Source organism: Papio anubis, chromosome 1 (genome assembly GCF_008728515.1).
Source record: "Papio anubis isolate 15944 chromosome 1, Panubis1.0, whole genome shotgun sequence".
NCBI lineage: Eukaryota > Metazoa > Chordata > Mammalia > Primates > Cercopithecidae > Papio > Papio anubis.
This window is the reverse complement of record NC_044976.1, coordinates 127,557,386-127,576,922: the sequence shown is the minus strand read 5'-3', so window position 1 is coordinate 127,576,922 and position 19,537 is coordinate 127,557,386. Positions and strand designations below refer to the sequence as shown.

The 19,537-nt window shown below is 55.3% G+C and overlaps 1 protein-coding gene across 4 annotated transcripts; it reads left to right on the top strand.

Annotated features, from left to right (window-relative positions):
• The first annotated feature begins 53 nt into the window (after positions 1-53).
• On the top strand, positions 54-18,968 carry INSRR (insulin receptor related receptor). Of its 4 annotated transcripts, XM_003892842.5 has the most exons (22): positions 54-618; positions 4,755-5,306; positions 6,859-7,162; positions 7,262-7,404; positions 7,610-7,754; positions 9,573-9,787; positions 9,983-10,109; positions 12,282-12,520; positions 12,921-13,088; positions 13,225-13,420; positions 13,626-13,667; positions 13,743-13,963; positions 14,196-14,332; positions 14,415-14,577; positions 14,759-14,864; positions 15,525-15,577; positions 15,767-15,996; positions 16,490-16,600; positions 16,743-16,902; positions 17,220-17,349; positions 17,487-17,621; positions 17,908-18,968. In XM_003892842.5, exons 1-22 carry the CDS (start codon positions 534-536, stop codon positions 18,149-18,151), a joined length of 3,906 nt encoding a protein of 1,301 aa, XP_003892891.2. In that variant the 5' UTR covers positions 54-533; the 3' UTR covers positions 18,152-18,968. The 4 variants fall into 4 exon arrangements, with proteins under 4 accessions (XP_003892891.2, XP_021780743.2, XP_021780745.2 ...); XM_021925051.2 differs by having other exon boundaries at positions 68-618; positions 15,525-15,996; XM_021925053.2 differs by having other exon boundaries at positions 68-618; positions 15,525-15,996; positions 17,798-18,000.
• Positions 18,969-19,537: the final 569 nt, after the last annotated feature.

Genomic DNA, 19,537 nt, shown 5'->3' with positions numbered 1-19,537 from the left:
CGGCGGGGGGCGGGGAGGGCGGGAGCTGGGCGCGGCCCCTGCGTGCCTGCCCTGGGAAAGACCGCAGTCAGCGCTGTCAGCTGGCGCTGGGGGGCCGCGCGCCCGGAGGGATCCAGGGAGACTCTCCCTGTGGAGTCCCACGCGTCCCGGGACCCCCGCTGCCCTCCTTGGGAGCGGTCCCCAGCCTTCTGCTCTGCCCTCAGGGTTGGCTGGCCTTTTGGCCTGCCTTTTGCTCAGAACCCTGTGTCATTTTCTCTCTCTCCCTGTCACTGTCTGCATCTCTGTCCCCATCTCTCAATCTCATGCTGAGTCTCTCTGTCTCCTGCTGCCTGTCACTGTCTTTGTGTCTCTGTGACTCTCATTTCTTTTTTTCTGTCTCCTGCTATCTCTGTGTGGGATTCCTTGTCTCTCTGTCCCTGCCCTCCCTCTCCTATCTGAACCCTGGTCTCTGTGTCCCTTAGGGCTTGTCAAATCCTTCTCCCCAGGGTCACCAGGAGGAGAGCCGGGACTGGACACAAACCAGGGCTGGGACAATGGCAGTGCCTAGTCTGTGGCCCTGGGGAGCATACCTGCCTGTGATCTTCCTCTCGTTGGGATTTGGCCTGGATACAGTAGAGGGTGAGTCCCCAGAACTGGCTCCCAGACCCCTACCTCCCTCCCAGCCAGCTGGGAGGCCAAACAACTGAGCTTGCAGCCACAGCACGTCCACTTTCTCTGCACTGGAACACGGAGGCTGGGGTTAGCTCTCCAGAGAACTACCCAGCAGAAAAAGCAGTTAGTTCCCCACATAAAGATGTTTTTCCCTCAGCTCCCTGAGAGGTGAGAAGAGCTTCAAAATGAGGATGAGTAGATATCTTCCATCCCTACTAGTTAAACTGTGATCCCAGTGAAGCTTGCCTGAAAACCCAAATGAGGCCATGAGAGTGTTAGAAGTCATCTCTAGGGCCACTGAATGGGAAGAGGCAGGGGTGGGATAGGTAGCTGAGAACCAGGCACCATTAAGTAATGGAGGCAATGTTGCCTACAGGAAACTGCAGCTCTGAGAACTAAGGGTAAATCTAGACTGGGTCCCGAGCTCCTGCCTCCAGGGCCCTGTCCTGTGTCCCGCCTCTTAGGGCGCAATCCCTACAGGGAGGAAGGCTGGTTTTGGGGAAAGATTGCTTTTCCTCAACACCCCAGGGCCTGTCCTGCAGGCTAGATACTTCCCACGAATACGTTTTAGACAGGAGGGGCGGGGGCACTCTATAGACTAAATGACCCTCATGGAGGTACTGGGGGCTTGGTAGAAAGAGGAAAAAGAGCTGAGGGTGGAAGCTTCAAAAAGGGAAAGAGTAAGAGGTATCCCCTTCCCCAGTCCCACCATTCTCTTCCAAACTGAAGCAGCTCAGGAATCCAGACTCTGTGCTTGCCCCAGGGGTCCTATGATGCTCCTCAGACTGGGGGCTCCCAGGGGCAGGGGAGTCTCCTCTTCCCATGGAGACGGGAGAGTGATGCAATGGGCTAGGTAGGAGGTCCCCTGAAGGGTGCTAGTCACAGAGCCTCTGTCTGTAAGGCATAGCACCACTCCCCCAACCACCAAACCCCCCGCCCCTTCTGCACGGCAGATGCCAGCTGGGAGTGTGGTTGTCAGGACAGGAGCACGTCCTTGGAGGGGCTAGTATTTGCTTAGGGGACCCAGATGTTCTGTTCCCAGTGCAGCTCTGCATAGAGCCAGGTCCTGAGGGAAGGCAGGGGTTAAACTGTGAAGGTTTTAGATTTGTTTTTCCAAATGACTCCCATCAGGGGAGCCCTGGAGAGGCAGGGGCATGATGGGAAGTGGGCGCCTGAGAGAACCCCCATCTGCCTGGCAGAGCCTGATTGGCTTTCGCCTGGAAGGGATAGAAGTGTTTTCTCATTCTCTCTCCCTCTTTTTTTGTATGTGTACCTGTGTGGGCTCAGACACACACACACACACACACAGAGCTGCTGGGCAGAGCCAAGCTCAGGACCATTAATGACAACGGGGAGAATATGTGAAGTAACCCCCAGGGAGCCAGCCTTGCCTGCCCACCTCTCTTAACAAACTATCAGCAATGAGGCCTGGAGAGCGTGGCATGTGGCGTGTGGTGTCTGTGATAACACCGGAGGGCTCGGTGGGAAGGGAAGTAGAGGCTGGAGACATTGTCAGGAACTGAATGTCAGGCTGAAACATTCAAACTTGAATCTTCTGCAGTGGGGAGCCACGGAAGGCCCTCTTGGGAGCAAGTGAGTCCAGGGAGAGAAACGGAAGTGGGGCTTGGGCTCTAGTGAAGAAGCCAGACACATCCAGGTCCCCAAGGAAGGAGTGTCCATTGTCCATGGTTCCTGAGTGCCCAGTGGTTCCAGCCCTGGACTGGGCACAACTGAGGGAATGCAGAGCTGACTGACAAGGGTCCCACCCTCCTTGGAGGGGGTGACAGAGATGTATACAAAAATTTTGGAGCAATGCCCCTAGGTAATCTGATGTGGGCGCTGGACTAAGTGTAGCTGAGCCTGAAGGGGAAGTGATTAACTCCAGGCCAGAGGGTCAGGGAAGGTAGGTCTGTCCCTAGAGGCTGAAGGACCCTTCTGAGGCTGGAGGCATTAGTAAGGAACGGTTTATCTACACCCTACAATGTCAGGCTGAGGAAATGAAACTTGAATCTTTAGCAATGGAAAGTCCCTTCAAGAGTAATCAAATTAATTCAGGGAACAGGCATCCAACTCCCTTAAGGCTGGGAGAAACATGGGACCTATGAAGCTCAGATCACTTCTTCCCAGTCACAGAATTCACTCATTCATTCATTCATCAGATATTTACTGAGGGCCAATTTTGTGCCAGGAGCTCTACCAGCTACTAGGGTACAACATGAATTATACAAATATCCCTGCCCTTATGGAGCTTACAATAAACAAAATATATCTGTTCCTATAAATAAATATCTATATTAATATATAAATTATATTTTAGCCAGTGTTAAAAATAAGTATATGGCCAGGCATGATAGTTGATACCTGTAATCCCATCACTTTGGAAGGCTGAGGCAGAGGGATTACTTGAAGAGGCCAGGAGTTCAAGGATGGAGCGAACTATGATCCTGCCACTACACTCTAGCCTGGGCAACAGAGTGAGACCCTGTCTCAAAATATTATACACACACAAACACATACACACAAACACATACACACACACACACACACACTAGTCAGTTTTAAGAATTATAGAGAAAAATAAAGCAGAAGGGGGAGTAAAGAGTGTCACAATTCTATTTTATTTATTTTATTATAATTATCTTTAGACAGGGTCTCACTCTGTCACCCAGGCTGAGTGAAGTGGCGTGATCACGGCTCACTGCAGCCTTGACCTCCTAGGCTCAAGAGATCCTCTCACTTCAACCTCCTGAGTAGCTGAGACTATAGGTGTGCACCACCATGCCTGGCTACTTTTTGTATATTTTTGCAGAGATGGGGTTTCGCCATGTTGCCCAGGCTGGTCTTGAACTCCTAGGCTCAAGTATTCTTCCCACCTTGGCCTCCCAAAGTGCTGGAATTACAGATGTGAGCCACTGCACCCAACCAGTGAAAATAGAAGTCAATTTAAAATAGGATATTCAGGCCGGGCGTGGTGGCCCAGGCCTGTAATCCCAGCACTTTGGGAGGCCAAGGTGGGTGGATTGATTGAGGTTACGAGTTGGAGACCAGCCTGGCCAACATGGTAAAACCTCATCTCTACTAAAAATGCAAAAAATTAGCTGGGTGTGGTGGCGGGCACCTGTAATCCCAGCTACTCGGGAGGCTGAGGCAGGAGAATCGCTTGAACCCGGGAGATGGAGGCTGCAGTGAGCTGAGATTGTGCCACTGCACGCTAGCCTGGGTGACAGAGTAAGACTCCATATCAAATAAATAAATAAATAAAATTGGATGGTCAGAGAAGGCCTCTTTGAGAAGGGGACATTTGGCCAGACTTATGGAGGTGAGCAAGCCATGTAGAGGGAAGAGGGTTCTGGCCAGAAGGAAGAGAAGGACAAAGACCCCAAGGCAGGAGCTTTGCTGGCTTGTCACAGTAGTAAAACTCCTGTTATATATAAGGAATAGCAAAGAAGTCAATGTGGCTGAAGAAGATAAAAAGGATGAAATCAGAGAGGCTACAGGGGCTCAAATCATGCAGGGCCCTGTAGGCTGTGGTAAGATCAAGACAGATGGAAGTCATGAGGGGTTATATGCAGAGGAGAAACGTGATCAATCTGTGTTTTGAGATCACTCCGGCTGCAGAGTGGAGAATGTCCCAAAGAGGGACAAGGGTGGAATTGGGGAGACAGTTTGAGAGGCTATTACTGTCAATCCAGGGGAAGATGATGGTGGAAGCTGTGAAGGTGTCGACAAGCAGTTCAGATTCTGGACATATTTTAAAGATAAACCTACAGGACGTAGAAGGTGAAAAAGAAAGGTGTTAAAAGTGACTTTAGGTTGGGAGCCTGACTGCAAGAATGAAGTTGCTATTAACTAAGAAGGGGAAATGGGCTTGGGAGAGAGGGTCAGGAGTTCATTTTTGCCTGTGTGGCTCATCTGGTAGAGACCCTGAAGGCTGCAGGTGAGCCCTCCGGGGCCCAGGGAGGAGGCCACCCCACACCCGGAGCAGAGCCTGGCTTCTCACTCATTGTCCTACTGCCAGTGTGGCTCCCCTCCAAAGCTGCCAGGACTGGATGGGGAGTTTGGCCTGGGCTGTACTCAATGCTGCGTGCCATGTATGCCCACAGTGTGTCCCAGCCTGGACATTCGCTCAGAGGTGGCAGAGCTTCGTCGACTGGAGAACTGCAGCGTGGTGGAGGGCCACCTGCAGATCCTGCTCATGTTCACAGCCACCGGGGAGGACTTCCGTGGCCTCAGCTTCCCTCGCCTCACCCAGGTCACCGACTACCTGCTGCTCTTCCGTGTCTACGGACTGGAGAGCCTGCGCGACCTCTTCCCCAACCTAGCAGTCATCCGCGGGACGCGCCTCTTCCTGGGCTACGCACTGGTCATCTTTGAGATGCCACATCTTCGTGACGTGGGACTACCTGCACTTGGGGCCGTGCTGCGTGGGGCTGTGCGTGTGGAGAAGAACCAGGAACTCTGCCACCTCTCCACCATTGACTGGGGACTGCTGCAGCCAGCACCTGGTGCCAACCACATTGTGGGCAACAAGCTGGGCGAGGAGTGTGCTGACGTGTGCCCTGGTGTGCTGGGTGCTGCTGGCGAATCCTGTGCCAAGACCACCTTCAGCGGGCACACTGACTACAGATGCTGGACCTCCAGCCACTGCCAGAGAGGTGGGCACTGGCACAGAACATGAGTGTAGGGAACAGAAACAGCAGGGTCACATGGGGCTGGGTGGTCACAGGATGGTATGGCTCAGCTGTCACTGTTTTTTAATCCGCACTCATCCTATGAGGCAGGTAAGGAAACAAAGGCTCAGAAAAGTTAAATAACCAATGTGGCATAAGACAGCTAAGGGGTAGGCCCATGACGGCATCATGGAGTAGGTGAAGGACAGGTTCAAGGTGGGCATGGGGGGAAAACAGCAGGCACGAACGGAGAGTAGGCAGCACAAGAAGCAGTGTGGGGCAGTGGTTAAGTCCAAAGGCAGAGGGCCTGGGTTCAAGTCTCAGCTCTACCACTTACTGGCTATGTTCACTTAGCCTCTCTGTGCCACAGTTTCCTCAGCTGTAAAATGATCATTGGGTGTCATGAGGAATGAGTTACTCTACAAAGCGTCAGAGCAGTGCCTGGGTCATGGTAACAGTTTTATGTTCGTACTCAGAGTGGCCACAGCACAGTGTTCCAGGGTCAGCTGGCAGTACTGTAATGGGAGGTTGAGGTTTGGGGTGAGCAGGAGAAGAAAGGAGATGATCAGTGAAGAACTGAACAGGTGACAGCAAAGATGTAAGGTGGTACCTTTAGGATGATGCAAGGAGAGAAAAAAGGCAATAGAGAAAGAAGGAAGGAGAAAAAAGAGGGATGGCTGGTGCAGGAGGAAGCAAAACGTTATAGGAAAGGAGAGGAAAACCTTTCAGAGGTGGGGAGCAGATCTGGGGTCCCCCAACCTGAGGATTTTTTCCACTCAGCTCCTGGAGGTCAGCTCCTCTCGCCCCCCAGTGCCTCAGCAGCAGGGCGGGTGGGAGAGTAACCAGATCCCTGCTGCATCGGCTGTGCCCCACCTCCCTGATGCCTCCCTGTTGGCTGTAAACACAGCTGCTGCGCATCCTCTCGTGTACAGTGTCAACACGACCTGGCTGACCCCTACCCCACAGATCGTTCCCATAGCCAGCCAGCTGCCACTGTGCAGTTTTTAGGCAATTGGGCCTCCAACCCCAAACCCTCCCACTGCTGCTTGGAGCCTCCTCCTGCCCAGGGCGGGGAGCTGAGGTGGGGGCGGCATGGGCAGGAGCGTGGGTAAAACGACGGATGTTGGCCCCTCCTTGCACATACACCCAGGCCCGTGGGCCTAGCTGCTCAGGAGAGGCTGGCCTGCTCACCCTGGCGCCATGCCCAGCCATGATCTGGGCACCAGGCCTAGACAGGATAGACAGGACAGCAGGCTGGAGAGCAACAACCCTGATGGACAAGGTCGCTGCCCTGTCCTGAGCTCTGACACCCCGACTAGGCACTGTGGGAGCTGGGGAGCCACAGACAGGGCCACAGTCCTTGTCCTCAAGAATCCCATCGGAGGGGAACAGAGTCAGCTACCAGTGTCATCTGAATGGGAGGGACCTGGGTGCAGATTGAGTGTCATCCCAAGAGAAACAGGGTGGGGCCAGCATTGGAAGGACAGCCAGGACTGAGGGGGCATGGCCAAGGTCTAACACACCACTCTCCCCACAGTGTGCCCCTGCCCCCATGGGCTGGCTTGCACAGCGAGGGGCGAGTGCTGCCACACTGAATGCCTGGGGGGCTGCAGCCAGCCAGAAGACCCTCGTGCCTGTGTAGCTTGCCGCCACCTCTACTTCCAGGGTGCCTGCCTGTGGGCCTGCCCGCCAGGCACCTACCAGTATGAGTCCTGGCGCTGTGTCACAGCTGAGCGCTGTGCCAGCCTGCGCTCTGTGCCCGGCCGCGCCTCCACCTTCGGCATACACCAGGGCAGTTGCCTGGCCCAGTGCCCTTCTGGCTTCACCCGTAATAGCAGCAGGTGAGTGTAGGGAGGGTGGGGGGCACCCTGGGAGCAGTGAGGAGGCCTGAGGAGGCCCAAACTGGTCCAAGGCTCAGGATATCTGCTTGCTCCTGCTAGCATATTCTGCCACAAGTGCGAGGGGCTGTGCCCTAAAGAGTGCAAAGTAGGCACCAAGACCATCGACTCCATCCAGGCGGCACAGGATCTGGTGGGCTGCACGCATGTGGAGGGAAGCCTCATCCTCAACCTTCGCCAGGGCTGTCAGTACCTACTTTGGGGCCACACTCCTCCTCCTGGTCATACCCTTCCTCCCAGACACACCCCTTACAATGACCCAACTCAGCACGATTTTCCATCATCCTGGGTCCCAGTCCTGAGGGTCCACCCTCCCGGGGCCCCCATTCAGCTCCCTTGCCCCATGGACCCATCACCTTCCCTGCTCCAGCCCTGTCTTCCCATCCCTAGACAACCTGGAGCCGCAGCTGCAGCACAGCCTGGGGCTGGTAGAAACCATTACTGGCTTCCTCAAAATCAAGCACTCCTTTGCCCTCGTGTCCCTGGGCTTTTTCAAGAACCTCAAACTAATCCGGGGAGACGCCATGGTGGACGGGTAAGGGTTAGGCCTCTGACCAGCTCCTTATATTACACTCCTTCCTCCAACACTCCCAGAACAGTGGTGAAGAGAATGGGCTCTGGAACCAATTTTGCTACTCACTAGCCGTGTGACTCTGAGTAGGTTAACTTCTCTGGTCTTCAGTTTTCTAATCTGTAAAATAGGGTTAATATAACATTACTTACTTCTTAGGGCTGTTTTGAATATTACTCAAGTTGTTATGTGTAAAGCACATAAAACAATGCCTGGAACACAGTATATACAATATAAATTACAGTCACATATAACTCTATAACGGTTGGCTATAATTGTCATCATCTGGTCCTGTCAACTGCAGAGCAAGACTGCCTGGGTTTGAGACCCATTCCTATCACCTGCCAGTCAAGACCTACCTATAATGTAGCCAGGATTTTTTAAAATAAAAAGAATGAGCTGGGTGTGGTGGCTCATGCCTGTAATCCCTGCACCTTGGGAGGCCAAGGCAGGTGGATCACTCAAAGTCAGGAATTCAAGACCAGCCTGGCCAACATAGTGAAACCCCATCTCTACTAAAAATACAAAAGAAGTAGATGGGCGTGGTGGCACGTGACTTTAATCCCAGCTACTTGGGAGACTGAGGCAGGAGAATTGCTTGAACCCAGAAGGTGGAGATTACAGTGAGCCGAAATCGTGCCACTGCACTCCAGCCTAGGGCCTAAGTTACAGAAAGAGACTCCATCTTAAAAAAAAAAAAAAAAAAAAAAAAGAGAGAGAGAATGTTTTAAATTACCATCCAGGCCGGGTGCAGTGGCTCCTGCCTATAATCCCAGCACTTTGGGAGGGCGAGGCAGGGGGATCACACGCCGTCAGGAGTTCAAGACCAGCCTGGCCAACATGGAGAAACCCCATCTCTACTAAAAATACAAAAATTAGCCAGGTGTGGTGGTGGGTACCTGTAGTCCCAGCTACTCAGGAGGCTGAGGCAGGAGAATCGCTTGAACCTGGGAGACAGGGGTTACAGTGAGCTGAGATCACACCACCACACTCCAGCCTGGGTGACAGAGGGAGACTGGCTCAAAACATACATAAATAAATAACCATCCAGACCAGATGCGGTGGCTCACGCCTGTAATCCTAGCACTTTGGCAGGCCGAGGTGGGAGGATCACTTGAACCCAGGAGTTAGAGACCAGCCTGGGCAACATGGTGAAACCCGGTCTCTATAAAAAATACAAAATTAGCCGACCGTGGTGGTGCATGCCTGTAGTCTCAGCTACTGAGGAGGCAGAGGTGGGAGGATCACCTGAGCCCGGGAAGTCAAGGCGTCAGTGGGCCACAATTGGGCCACTGCACTCTGGCCTGGGTGACAGAGTGAGGAAAAAAAACAAAGTTACCATCTAGTCTAGTGGCTCCCTGTGGCTTCTCATGTCTCCAGACACATTGCATGTACCCCAGGGTTGTCCACACCTCAGCTGGAGAGGAATGGCCCAGGCTGAGCATCACTCCTCCTCCTGTCTCCGAAGCCTCCAGAGTCTGGCACATAGCCGGTGCTCAGTTTAAAGAGAGTCAAGGGAAGGATGGGGGCAGGGAAGCTGTGGATCCCATTTCACTGATGAGGAAAATCAAAAGATGGGGTCACTTGGCAGACATCATACTCCTGGTCAGTGGCACAGAGTGGGTGTGCACGAATGTCCCCGGTGTGCTGGTGTGAGCCGGCCACTGAGTGCCCCCCTCTGTGGGCTCAGCAAAACCCCTCCAGGAGGAACCCATAAGCCATCCCCTTTCTTACCCCCTGCCCCCACCTCCCCGCAAAGCAAGGTCCCCTGGCCTCCCCCAGGAACTACACTCTCTACGTGCTGGACAACCAGAACCTACAGCAGCTAGGGTCCTGGGTGGCCGCGGGGCTCACCATTCCCGTGGGCAAGATCTACTTCGCCTTCAACCCGCGCCTCTGCTTGGAGCACATCTACCGACTGGAGGAGGTGACGGGCACAAGAGGTCGGCAGAACAAGGCTGAGATCAACCCTCGCACCAACGGAGACCGCGCCGCCTGTGAGACCCCAACCCCAGTGCCTGTGGACAAGCGGCCACACACTAGACACGCGCACCCGGGGGAGGGGTGCTCGAGGGGGGACAGCCTGAGAAGTTCTCTTCGTGGTCTCACTGGGAATGGGATGCCGCGGAGTCAGGGTGGGCGCTCAAGCAGCTGGCAGGCGTGGTTGAGAGCAGGCCCCTCTTCCCACCCAGGCCAGACTCGCACCCTGCGCTTCGTGTCCAACGTGACGGAGGCAGACCGCATCCTGCTACGCTGGGAGCGCTACGAGCCACTGGAGGCCCGCGACCTGCTCAGCTTCATCGTGTACTACAAGGAGTCGTGAGTGCCGGGGGCGGGGCCGGAGCGGGGGCGGGGCCGGACGAGGCCAATTTCTTAGGGACCACAGGCAGGTGAGGGCGGAGCTCAGCGAGGCTATGAAGACCCAGGAAGCCAGGACCCCCAAGTTGTACTCCGTGGTAGGGTCCAGGTCTGGCTCTCTTCCCTCACCTGCTTCATGCCTCCGTGCCTCGGTTTCCCCTCACCAAGTGAAATGGAGAAGACAGGGCTTCTGAGAGCCCAGGAGAGCCATCGTGCTGGGAAGGCTTGGATCATTAAACTTCAATTCATTATGCTAATGTTCTACACTGACCACACGCTCCTGCCCCAGCAGCGGTTTGGGGAGCGCCCACTAATTTGGCCAGTTTTATGAGCAGCTCTGCCAGCATTTCATTTAAGCCTTAGGAAGGGAGGGAGCAGGGGCCGCCAGGGACCACACTGCTCTTTTCTTTGGCGAGAGTCAACTGACCCTAACAGTAAGGATAGTGGTTAGACCACAGGAAGGACTTCTCCAAAAACACGGCTAGGAATCAAAAGGAGACATCCTTAGAGGAGGGAGATGGATTTCGAATGCAGACTGAGAGAGCAGGAGTAAGGAGTTCATACTCTCTCTCTGATAGATAGTATAGAAGATGGAGGCCACCTGGCTTAGAAGCATTTCCTGTGAATTAGAATGGAGAGAACTTAGCTGACCACCAGCTCAGGGTCTGGCTTGGGAGGACAGAGGAAGGAAGTCAGTTGTAGGAGACCCACTCAAATGGCCAAGACTCTCCTAGGTCTCAGTGGTAGGTGAAGGTCTCTAGCATGGGCAGCTGGAGAGTTTGTTAAATACAAATTCCTGGGCCTCACCCTCACTAATTCTGATTCAGTTAATCCTGAGTAGGGCCCAAGAATCTACATGTCTAATAAGCTCCTAGGAGATGTTGAAGCTGCTGGTTTGTGGACTGCGCTCTATGGAGCACTGGCCTGACTACAATGTGAATCTCCCCTGGCTCCCCGGCTTGGGCACTTCACAATCAGCACAACTATACACAGCTGTCTCTGGGCTCAAAGAGCAGAGAACCTTGGGAGTCCTTCAAGAAGCTTCCCTAACATCACTGCCTTGCAGTGTGGCTGCAGCTATGCTCCCTCAGAGACACACACTGCAGATCCTGCCCAACCCTGACTCCAAACAGACCCAGATCTGCTCAGTGTGTCATGCCTCACAGGACACCTGCTCCCATGACACCCACTATGAGCCCCTGCGCACCCCTCCCCAAGATGCTCCTGGACTATCCTGCTTATAGGTCCCAACAAAGGCAGGCACTTCCAGCGGGGCCACAAGTTCCCCCATCACCACCCAATATGACCTCCCTCAAGTTTTGTCCCTGGCTCAACATGAATTCCATCACCCCCTTCCCAAACCAAAGAAACAAATATCATGAACATCAGTGTGATGTTCCATTGTCTCCCGTGGTCTATTCTGCTATCTCCCATGTGGGGCCCACTTTCATCTCCCCTAGGGAGCCCTCTTCTACCCCTAAAGCCAGTGATGCTTCCCCAAGCCCTGCCCCGAAACTGGCCTTCAGGCAGCCAGCACTAGTTGCCTCTGGCCCCTTAATTTCCCTGTGGCAATGGATCTTGGCCTTTTAGGGTCATGGACATGTTTGGGAGCTGTTGAAGCTAGGAACCCTCTAGAAAATCACACATGCACAAAACTTTCCCTATAGTTTGGGAGGCTCATAAACCTCCAAAGTCAATTCAAGGGCCTAAGTGAAGATACTGGGAAGGGAGCAGTCTCCAGGTCCTGGTTCCAGGCAATTACACTTAGGGGAATTAGGATAACCTTATTGCTTGCTGTTTCTAGGAGAGGGGACTCTTTCACACACACTTTCTTGTTTTATTTATACAATGCAAGATTTGTTCAATATTCATTGAAACTAGAGCTCGATATTCCCTGCTAAGGATGAGGAGATACATCATTACAAATTTCACTGACACAGATATCAAAGGCCGTCCCCTCCCCACCTTTGCCAGGGTCTAACAGGTGGCTGGAGTCATGGCTTTGCCCTCACGCGTACTGGAAGAAGGACAATGATAGTCCTGGAGTGATTCAGTGCGGCGGAGGGGGTGGGGAGGTGCCAGAACTTGGGGGTGGGGTTGAATGACCCCTCAGCTCTGGGGATGGGTGTTCAGCCCATTCCAGAATGCCACAGAGCACGTGGGTCCAGATGCTTGTGGAACCCAGAGCTGGAACCTGCTGGATGTGGAGCTGCCCCTAAGCCGCACCCAGGAGCCAGGGGTGACCCTAGCCTCCCTCAAGCCTTGGACACAGTACGCAGTGTTTGTGCGGGCCATCACGCTAACCACTGATGAGGACAGCCCCCATCAAGGAGCCCAGAGTCCCATCATCTACCTCCGAACGCTGCCTGCAGGTAAGCATTTGGAGGGCGCAAGAGTCAGTCAGACGCCTGCATCCATGAGAACAGGGGAGCACAGACATCAGAAATAGAGAAGCCGCAGCACTGAACACCTGGCCCACAGAGGCTGGGAGGCCACATGCTTGAGTCCTAGAAAGAAGAGGGGGCATCTGCCTAGGTCCTTGCGGGGCTGGGATTGGGACAGTCCAGAGTCAGTAGCTGAGGGAACTCAAGGGCCTATGGCAGAGAAGGGGAGGACAGAAACAAAACAGTGAGTTCTAGGAAAGCAGAGATGAGGATCACCTATTCTTCGGGAGAACAGGGCTGTTGGACCCCAGAGAGAGGGGCTCATTACTAGACAGTATTCAAGAGGAAGCCCCACAACCCCTGAGTTGCATCCTTCTCGCACTCCTAGCTCCCACGGTGCCCCAGGACGTCATCTCCACGTCCAACTCCTCCTCCCACCTCCTGGTGCGCTGGAAGCCACCGACCCAGCGCAACGGGAACCTCACCTACTACCTGGTGCTGTGGCAGCGGCTGGCAGAGGACGGCGACCTCTACCTCAATGACTACTGCCACCGCGGTGGGCAGGGACGACGCGCAGGCCGGCCGCGGGGCGGGTGGGGAAGGGGAGATGGAGGCGCAGGGCCGGGGCAGATGGGGGAATCAGGGGCGGGTAGACGGCCTGTCTTACTAGTGTCTTTCCGCTGCGGCGCCAGGCTTGCGGCTGCCCACCAGCAACAATGACCCGCGCTTCGACCGCGAAGACGGAGATCCTGAGGCAGAGATGGAGTCCGGCTGCTGCCCTTGCCAGCACCCACCTCCTGGTCAGGTTCTGCCCCCGCTGGAGGCGCAAGAGGCCTCGTTCCAAAAGAAGTTTGAAAACTTTCTACACAACGCGATCACCATCCCCAAGTGCGAAGAGCGCTCGCGGCCTGGGCCGGTCTGATGGGTGGGGCCTGTGAGGGGTGGGTCTTGCTGGATGGGTGGGGTTTGTGGGCGGGGCCTTGCTTGTGTGGACGGGGCCCGGGTTGTGGGTGCTTTTGGAGGCAGTGCGCGCTGCAGAGGGCATAGGGGTGCACACGGACAGGCCTGATAGGGCTACCCCTGGCCTCCCCAGATCCCCTTGGAAGGTGACGTCCATCAACAAGAGCCCCCAAAGGTGAGCAGGACTAGGGCCGGTGCTGAGGGGCGTGGCTTTTGGGGCTGGGCCTTGGCTCTGACTCGCTCTCCCCAGGGACTCCGGGCGGCACCGCCGGGCAACTGGGCCTCTCCGGCTAGGGGGCAACAGCTCGGATTTCGAGATCCAGGAGGACAAGGTACCCCGTGAGCGAGCGGTGCTGAGCGGCCTGCGCCACTTCACGGAATACCGAATCGACATCCATGCCTGCAACCACGCGGCGCACACCGTGGGCTGCAGCGCCGCCACCTTCGTCTTTGCGCGCACCATGCCCCACAGTAGGTGACCCGCACACGCACCTTCTATCCCCATCACCGACCCCGAGGACCCTGTGCAAGGGTTTGGGGTTTGACTTCTTGCTAACCCCAGAGCCTCGCTTTGCTTGCTCCTCTCAGTTCCCATAATCCCAAAGCTTTCCCCACCTCCCAGCTCAGCCCAGTTTAGCTTGGGTTTGAACATAAAGTGAGATGAACCACTTTTGGCCTGGCTGCTGGATGCCCCTTCCCGCAGGAGAGGCTGATGGTATTCCAGGAAAGGTGGCCTGGGAGGCCTCCAGCAAGAACAGTGTCCTCCTGCGCTGGCTCGAGCCACCAGACCCCAACGGACTCATCCTCAAGTACGAAATCAAGTACCGCCGCTTGGGAGAGGTAGGTGCCCGTGGGATCCCCATCCCAGTCCCGTTTTGTGCCTACATCGCCTTCCCAGCCAGCTGTTCTGGGTTACTCTCAGGAGGCCACAGTGCTTTGTGTGTCCCGTCTTCGATATGCGAAGTTTGGGGGAGTCCACCTGGCCCTGCTGCCCCCTGGAAACTACTCTGCCAGGGTTAGGGCAACCTCACTGGCTGGCAATGGCTCTTGGACAGACAGTGTTGCCTTCTACATCCTTGGCCCAGGTATACGCAGCCTCTGTCACAGACCTGTATCACCGAAAAGCCCCACCTGGTCCCCAGCCCACCACAAGCCCCTCCCCTGCATCCTTCCCCATCCTCACCTCCCAGCATGGAAAGAGAAGCATGGCCTTCTCTCTGACTTCTACATCTTTGACTCTACCCTCTGCTGCCCTCTGACTGCCAGAGGAGGAGGATGCTGGGGGGCTGCATGTCCTCCTCACTGCCACCCCTGTGGGGCTCACGCTGCTCATCGTTCTTGCTGCCCTTGGTTTCTTCTACGGCAAGAAGAGGTGATGATAAGTCCCACCAGTCCCCACCCCCTTTTCTCCCTGAGCCCTCATCATAAAGTCTGTCAAAGGGAGGTAGATGAGACAGTAGAAAGACAGATCTTCCATACAGACAGTAACGCTTCCCCTGTGGTGACATGGAGGAAACATACCTCTCAGCTAGGGTGACCAATTTATCCGGGTTAGCCTGGGATTTTCCTGGTTTTATCAGTAAAAGTTCCGCATCCTAGGAAACCCCTCATTCCAGCCACACTGGGATTGTTGGTCACCACAATCTCAGCGCAAGCTGAGAAATAATAAAGCTGGTCGCTTATTAGGAGGAGAAGCAGGAGGCCTGGGGATGTGTTCCAGAATGCCTGATGTCAGATCCTTCCAAGGCTGACTGCAAGAGGAAAATGGGGCTGGACCTTGATCAGCTTGGCTATAGGGACTAGCTGATAGGGTGGAAGCCCCTTTACTCCTATATCCTCCCTATTCCCTGTCGGAACCAGGAATAGGGCCAAGGCCAGCTTGGAGGGTACTTAGGGATCCCCAGCAGTCACCCTGACCAAGGCTGGGGGTGTAGTCAGTAACTTCCCTTCTTGAAATGTCCTTCTTCCTTCTGATGTTGCTCATTCCTTCCTGAGAACCCTCCCAACCTGACGCCCTCACCTCCCATTGCAGAAACAGAACCCTGTATGCTTCTGTGAATCCGGAGTACTTCAGCGCCTCTGATAGTAGGTCTGGGAGTGGGTGGACAGGTGGTATGGGAAAGGGAGACAGGAGAGGAGCAGAGACAGACTTCCAGGAGATCTTCTTGCAGAAGATAGCCTTGGGACTGGAACCCTTCAGAAGAGAAGAGAAGTTGGCGGGTGAGGTGTGGCAGAGAGCGCATCTTTGCTTTGCGACCCTCCAACTCTTTGCAGTGTACGTCCCTGATGAGTGGGAGGTGCCTCGGGAGCAGATCTCGATAATCCGGGAACTGGGCCAGGGCTCTTTTGGGATGGTATATGAGGGCCTGGCACGAGGACTTGAGGCTGGAGAGGAGTCCACACCCGTGGCCCTGAAGACGGTGAATGAGCTGGCCAGCCCACGGGAACGCATTGAGTTCCTCAAGGAAGCTTCTGTCATGAAAGCCTTCAAGTGTCACCATGTGGTAAGGGAGAGCCAGAGGCATTGTCAGGGTCATAATTAGTGTAAAGGTCATGTGGTAAGAAAGAAAGGGTCAGAGATGAGGTTAGGGCACAATTAAGGTCAAGACTGGGACCATGGTTAGGATCCTAATTGGGGTGAAGGTCATGGTTAGGGTTAGAGTCAAACGGTCATAGTAGGGCCATGGTAGAGTCATGGCTAGGGCTGAGATCAGCCATGATTGGGGCTCAATATTGGGTGTCCAGATCATTATTAGAGTCCTGATTGGGCTCAAGGCCAAAGCTGGGCTAAGTTCATGATTGTGATGATCATCAGATATGATGAAGGTCATGGGTTAGGGTCAGGGTCATTGTTAGGTCAGGAGTCAGGTTATAGTCATGGTTGGGGTTAGGGTCAGATTTGGTGTCTGAGTCAGACTGTGGTCATAGCAGATCAGGCTTTTGGCCAAATGGGTCAATGGGAGCTAGGGGGTTTGCTAGGCCCTTTGTCTGTCCCAGGTGCGTCTCCTGGGTGTGGTGTCTCAGGGCCAGCCAACTCTGGTCATCATGGAGTTAATGACCCATGGGGACCTCAAGAGCCATCTTCGATCTTTGCGGCCTGAGGCAGAGGTAGGGAACAGGAAGACCCTGAGCGAGCCCAGGGGCTGGGGGTGAGAGAAGGGGTGGGCACAGTGTGGGAGGTGGGGGCCAGTTCTGGACAGGAGACCAGCCTCTGGGTTCCTTCCTCACCAGCCCCCAATCTTGACTCTAGAACAACCCTGGGCTCCCACAGCCAGCATTGGGGGAAATGATCCAGATGGCTGGTGAGATTGCAGACGGCATGGCCTACCTTGCTGCCAACAAGTTTGTGCACCGAGATCTAGCAGCCCGCAACTGCATGGTGTCCCAGGATTTCACCGTCAAGATCGGGGGTACAGAGGGTGCCAGACAGATGAGGGTGGCCTGAAAAGTAGAGAGACTCCCTTAAGCTAGGCATCAGGAAACCCACAGCCCTGGTCCTGACAGCCTGTGAGACCCTTGGCAAGTCACCCTCACTCTGGATCTTAGTCTCTTGTCTGAGGGCAGAGGGGTTTGGATGGGATGAGCTCTGAGGTCCATTGAGCCCCTACTTTCCAGGGTTCTTGGTGACTCTGGAGGATGAGAAGATTGGGAGAGGTATTCCAGGGGCGGGAGCAAGTGTGTGGCTCTTATGCCCCACGCCTCCTCCACCCTGTCCCTCACTTTCCAGACTTCGGGATGACTCGGGACGTGTATGAGACAGACTATTACCGCAAGGGTGGGAAGGGGCTGCTGCCCGTGCGCTGGATGGCCCCTGAGTCCCTCAAAGATGGGATCTTCACCACCCACTCGGATGTCTGGTGGGGCCGAGCTGGAGCACAGGGCTCCAGGGATGTGGAGGTGGGATCTGGGGAGGGGCCTGGAACACCCCCGTCCCTTGGAGTGCACCAAGCAGCACAAAGGGTGCTGGGCTCAGGAGCTCCTGCATGCCCTCCAGGTCCTTCGGTGTGGTACTCTGGGAGATTGTGACCCTGGCTGAACAACCCTACCAGGGCCTGTCCAATGAGCAGGTGCTCAAGTTCGTCATGGATGGCGGGGTCTTGGAGGAGCTGGAGGGCTGTCCCCTTCAGCTGTGAGTCACCTCCCCTGCCCCTTCCTCATTGCTGATCTACCTACAACCCTCCCCCACCCGGCCCCACGATTCTGGCTCACCTCCTCTGATGCTTTGACATCCACTGACCCTCAGTTATGAGCGCCCCCCGTTCCAAACCCCCACGACTCCCATTTAATCCCTTCTCACTCTCCCAGGCATAATGGCCCACGATCCCCACTCCTACCAACTGACCCTTCAGTGCAGGAGGCTGAGAGTGCGGCAGGGGCTCCCGGATGCCTCTGACCCTGCTCCCCACACCCACCAGGCAGGAGCTGATGAGCCGCTGCTGGCAGCCGAACCCACGCCTGCGCCCATCTTTCACACACATTCTGGACAGCATACAGGAGGAGCTTCGGCCCTCCTTCCGCCTCCTCTCCTTCTACTACAGCTCGGAGTGCCAGGGGGCCCGGGGCTCCCTGCCTCCCACCGATGCAGAGCCTGACTCCTCACCTACCCCAAGAGGGGCTTCATCAGACTGCAGCCCTCAAAATGGGGGTCCAGGGCACTGAGGGGCACCCCATTCCCTGGCTGGCTGGCCTGCCATGGGGAGAGAGGAAGGGACCCGACCTCTGTGGCTGAGATGTCTGAATGTTCACCCCCACCCCCACCCATGGCAAGGGGTGGCCGAGCGTGGGGCAGAGAACAGGAGCAGGGAAGGCTGTGGGGGTGGGTAGAGGGGTCTCACCATAGGAGCTTCTCAGACTCTGAGTCCCTCGGGGGAAAGCAAGCAGGGTCAAAGCCAGAGGAGTGGAGATCAGGCCAGGGACAGACATCCTGCCCTCAGAAAAAGGGACCCCACTCAGACTAGGAAGAGGGGACCCGCCCACCCTAGAGGTCCTGCCCCTCAGTTTGGGGTCTCCTGTGGACAGGTAGGGCCATCGACATGTTTGAAATTAGATGAGCAATCAGAAGCAGGCCTGGGGCGCTCTCCATGCATATGTGGGAGGCGGGGTCGGGGGTCCACATGACTCCCTTGCTTGCCACTGCTTTTCAACTCCTCCCCTTAGCTCCACTGACCAGGTGGCGTGGGGAGAACCCAAGGGCCTGGGGAGTGGTTCCCAGCCTGCCTGCCCTCACCTCCTCCTCTCCTCTTGCCCTGCCCAGGGCTCCCCAAGCTTGGTGCTCCTTCCTCCTTTCTTCCAGGGGCATCCCTTGGAGTATAGTCACCCTTTCTCCAGTCCCTCCCCTCAATGATTAGCCCTGGATGCTTAAGGCTTTCAGAGCCTGGTCTTCCTCCCTCCCCTCACCCTCGCCCAGCCCCGCCCCCACTCCTGCCTCTCATGGGAAGACTGGAGAAGGCACAATAAATGCTGAGGCCTGTTTGTACCCTGGTCCCAGGCAGCCATTATCTCTCCATCTACATGGTGTTAACACTAGATGAACTTCCTTTCTCCCTCCTCTGGGACTCGAGGTGGTGACCCTAAGGCAGAGACACAGGATAAATACACTGCTGTCAAACACCACCTCCATGAGGACCTGAGCAGCCAGGGTTGCCATGGCAGTGAGGCAGAACAATTTGCAATTATCTCCTGCTCAGGACCAGGAGTGGTTGAGCCCGGCAGGGAACCTTTGTGTCTGGCCTCCAAGCAGAACCAACCTGTCCCCAACATCTCATCTTAATTTCATCCCTTGTTATGTCTGTTATATCGGTCCACTGGATAGGTATTTTCTGGAGTGTCATAGGACAAACTTTAAGTGGTCAGACATGGGGCAGGGGAGAGGCCCTGATGACATCACCTGTTCATGCCAGATGCCCCCACCCAAGCCAGGGGACACACAGCAGAGCAAGGTCTGTGCGTCTGGCACCCTGTGGTTATCCTGGGAGGCCAGAATCTCAGTGTTCATCTGAGACACCATTGAGGCATGTGGATGTTGCACAGGAGAGTCAGTTCCCA

Bases quoted from the DNA above. Each gene is read 5' to 3' on its own strand.
- INSRR (XM_021925051.2), top strand. From the start codon at position 534: ATGGCAGTGCCTAGTCTGTGGCCCTGGGGAGCATACCTGCCTGTGATC. The intron at 14,578-14,758 runs GTATACGCAGCC...TCTGACTGCCAG, and splicing joins CTTCTACATCCTTGGCCCAG to AGGAGGAGGATGCTGGGGGG. The intron at 16,903-17,219 runs GTACAGAGGGTG...CTCACTTTCCAG, and splicing joins TTTCACCGTCAAGATCGGGG to ACTTCGGGATGACTCGGGAC.